The 4,062-nt window shown below is 36.6% G+C and overlaps 1 protein-coding gene across 1 annotated transcript; it reads left to right on the top strand.

Annotated features, from left to right (window-relative positions):
* Positions 1-1,791: 1,791 nt before the first annotated feature.
* LOC131044366 (uncharacterized) lies at positions 1,792-3,343 on the top strand. The gene is made up of 2 exons (XM_057977684.2): positions 1,792-2,372; positions 2,491-3,343. Exon 2 carries the CDS (start codon positions 2,501-2,503, stop codon positions 3,194-3,196), a length of 696 nt encoding a protein of 231 aa, XP_057833667.1. The 5' UTR covers positions 1,792-2,372; positions 2,491-2,500; the 3' UTR covers positions 3,197-3,343.
* The last annotated feature ends 719 nt before the right edge of the window (positions 3,344-4,062 follow it).

Below are 4,062 nucleotides of genomic sequence, written 5' to 3'. Positions count from 1 at the left end.
GTGCATGCATGAAATAAGGAAAAGATGCATGGTAGCCCAAACCAATCTAGATATCCAACTTGACAATCTTTAGACTATAATTGGTAACATCAACATATTCAACCAATCTTGTCTACAATGACCAACTATGACAAAATACCTCAAACATCAAATTGAGCACATGAAATATTAGATTTTGCAAATCTTAAGTACATATGATGCAATGAAAAAGATGAGGAGTACAACAAGAGCACAAATAGAAACAATGTACAATAATCTCTAGTAGAATTTGAGTCAAAGGGAGGGAATCAAAGCATAAATTAAGCAACACTGGGAAGTGTGTATCCTATGACTTACCCATGTCATTGGACTACTCAAAGATGTGAAGAACTTGAATACACAAATCTAGATACATAGTTGATGCAAAAATAACTCCCATAGAAATTATTACCCACATCCAAGTACTCTCCCAAGCCAAATTTTGGTGGGATACAACTTTTCAACAACTCAAGGAGATCTATAAGAATATTTTGCCTTCAAATAACTAAAAAGCCATACAAATTGTGGATATAGTAAAAAAATATTGATGTCTTAAGGGCAATTAATAGTTTTAAAGGGAGATGATGTTAGTAGGGGAAAGAGCACAACCACATCAACAACAACAACATTTGTAGACCACCACATTTCATTGCAAGAATAATGTGAAGCCCTAAGCTAACTTCAATAGAAGTTAAGAGACATAAATATTATAAGGGAGGCATCCCTAATTTAATATGCATATAACATATAGGATAGAAACACATAAGTAAGAAAGGAAGAAAAAAAGAAAAGAAGAGGTAAAAAAGAAAAGGAAGAAGTAAGAGGAATGCATTGAACCCTTATTTTATTTTATTGGACTAATCAATTAATAGAGGCTAAAATGTGCAACAATTGTGATGTGTAATGGATTATGAAGTATAAAATTAGTTTGTTTTTTCATTGATTTATTTATGTTCTTACCATAATATAGCATCACAAAACATTTGATTGTTCTTATATTGTAAACACCAAGGTATAAATACAACTTACAAGACTTCAAGGCTCAAAACTTTGATATGCGATCCCCTTTTTTTCTTGCCAACAATGTTCAAACATTGGATCATTTATGTCGAATATAAAGATTAAATATATTAACATTTATGGTTATTGAAAGGTATTGAGATTGTATAGGTTCCATATAAGTTATATTTTAAATGAGATCATGATGTTGTTTTAATAACAAATAATAATTTTTGTTGAACTACTAAGGGTTTCATGATAAAGTTTTGGTCAAATCTTTTAATTTTAATTTTAAAGACACTTCTCATTAGATGTGCTAATGTGGTGAGTTGCATGATAAGTCACACCTCCAAACTTAGTTGTAAATAGATAGATAGTTTTTAATGTTCATGGGCTAAAAATAGCCCATAGGACAACTAACTTTGTCATTTTGGTCTTACATGCATTTCAATCCTTTTCCAATGTAAGGAGATGATGTGTATCTCTATCTTCTTGATAATCTCCTTGCTAAATAAATTGTGCCAATAAATAATTACCATTATATTGCCATGCTTGTCTCTCATGTCCTTGAAGACACCACATTCCATAATAAAGTGTTTTTAAGATTTCAATTTTTTTGGTCCCCTTTCCATACTTCTTTAGACCTACCTTAGATGAAAACTCGTATCACATTTCTGAAAATGAAGACCTTACACAATTCTATGTAACTACCTTATTTGCAAAATTAACCCTAATGATCCTCAAAAGAAACACAAATCTAAGTACCTAGAATTGAAAGATTAATCTAATGCCTAAATTCAAGGGGAAGAAAAGGACAAGAAAAGGCATGTAAAACCAGATTCCATTAGAGTATTTGAAACAAAATACAGTTTGGCCTCCTGTTCCCCATTGTAGGACGTAAGATTTTGCACCAAACAAATCATGGGAGGGATCCTCTCTCCGAGTTAATAAAACAGGAAGATGAATTTTTTGCAACAATAACTGCCCTTACGTGTCATCCCCTGATCTCACTTAATTTAACAATTCACTATCCCTTGTCAGAATTCCTCCTGCAAACCTGCGTCGTCCATTTTTCTCTTCCAGGATTGAGTAGTCTGTCTCTTCAAGGGACAATTTCTTTTGGATCAGCTCAAAGGACAGACAACAGGTCTGAAGAAGAGACAATTCATGCTCCCTTTCTCAAGCAAGGACTATCTATTAGCTTAAGAAAGACCTCAATTTGCGATGCATGATTGAGTGATTATTGATTGATTTGAAGTAGATCCTAACTGCCCATTGTTTTTGGTGGGTCATTAGCGCGAAAGCTGAAAGAGCAATTTTTTTAGCGGGTCATTGCCCTGAAAGACTAAAGGCTGGTGTGTGCTCTATCTGTGTTTTTTTCTTGGTGGGTGTTGGCTTTGGAGGTTCTATTGGAGGTTCTCCCAGATCTGTCTAACCTGATAAAGGAATCAATTCTGTTTCTGTGTTTTATAGATCCCCAACAATGAAGGACACTTCCCTGGCGAGAAAGAGGAACATTACCTTGAGATATGACATCAGTTCAAGCCTTGCTGCAGCTGGGATATCAAGCAGCCCTGCCAGGCAGAAGAAGCTAAGGAGGCTTCCTCATGTTTTTTGTAGGGTCCTGGAATTGCCATTCAGCTCAGATGTCCCTGTTGCAGTGGAGGAGAGTCAGGAGTGTTTCAGGTTTGTTGCAAGCTCTGATGTCGTGTTTGAGGAGGTGTGGTTACAAGTTATAGAGATTTTTACTGGGGTTACCAAAGTTGTTGTTAGGGAAGGGGCTAACAGGCTGAGGATTCCCTGGGATGAAGCAGAATTGGATTCGTGGCGTTTCAGGCTGCCCTCGTCTACGCTGCCAGAGCTGTCCAGTGTAGTTTACAGTGATGGGGAGCTTGTTGTTACTGTACCTAAAGATGTATCCGGTACTTCTCCTGAGGAAGACGACGATGGCACCTTGATTGAGGCCAGAGATGAAGATTTGGGTGCAGAGAATGGGCACCCGAGAGGCATCACCAGGACTGGTTGCAATTCAGAAAATCCAAATGAAGAGGGCCCTGACACAGGTAAGTTTGAAGAACAAGTTTTGTATAACAGCGAGACTGGGCTGAATAATGGGAGAGGAAGCCTCACTTTGATGAGACCTGGCATCCCTATTGGATCCCTTGTGGCTGTCCAATGATAAGTTGGCATCACCCTTTCTAGGGCGGGTATTGGAATTCCGCAGAAACTTTAAGTTTTTCTTGTTGATAAAGTCCGAACTTTACCGTGTTGCTTCAGTGTTTTAATGCTGGTTAACTTCAATATATGAAATAATTCTTCAAAATTAGGAATGGATTAAGACCAGTGAGATCTGTGTGGTTCAATAAATCTAGTGAATTATCTGCTATTTAACTTGTTGTGGCTCTAAATTATGTCTTGGCTTTTAGTTATGTTTTGTTCCATCTTTGTTGGGAATGTGATAAGCTTGTAGGTTCCATTGTTCTGTGCTATTAAGTCCTTAATTTGTTATTTTGAAGGTAACATCCGGGCTGTTATTATTTGGTAATTTCACACATTTCAACAGTTTTTTATTTCCATTGAGATTCGCTTAACCCAAATGACAGAACTTCTAGGCCTGATGCGGTTTGCATCCCTTGCTATCTAAGCCAAAAGATTTATGTTGTTGCAACTTGCAATTGTAGTATGGATAACTTGCCGTCGAGTCCTCTAGATGCGTGTTTCTCAAAATTCCCTGACCAAAGAATGAAAGAAGCTACATGTATACCTTGGCACTTGCTAATGCAATTTTGGATGGTAAAGACATAATCAATTCTTTATTGATCCTGGCTAAGGCCTATTTTGGGTACAGTCTTCTTTCATAATGTATTGCGACCTACGTAATAGTTGATATTGATCTTTTTTAGGTATTTCTTTAGTGTCACTGCTGATGAGGGTAGGTCATTTATCTCATACTTGATGCAATCTGAATTTAGAGTATGTAGAAGTTCATACTTTCGATCAAGGTGTACAAATCTTTGTTTAGCTGGTTGATATCTAGCAGATTGC

This window comes from Cryptomeria japonica, chromosome 3 (genome assembly GCF_030272615.1).
Source record: "Cryptomeria japonica chromosome 3, Sugi_1.0, whole genome shotgun sequence".
In the NCBI taxonomy this organism is placed as follows: Eukaryota; Viridiplantae; Streptophyta; class Pinopsida; order Cupressales; family Cupressaceae; genus Cryptomeria; species Cryptomeria japonica.
The sequence above is the reverse complement of the archived record's forward strand: the minus strand, read 5'-3'. Positions and strand labels throughout refer to the sequence as shown.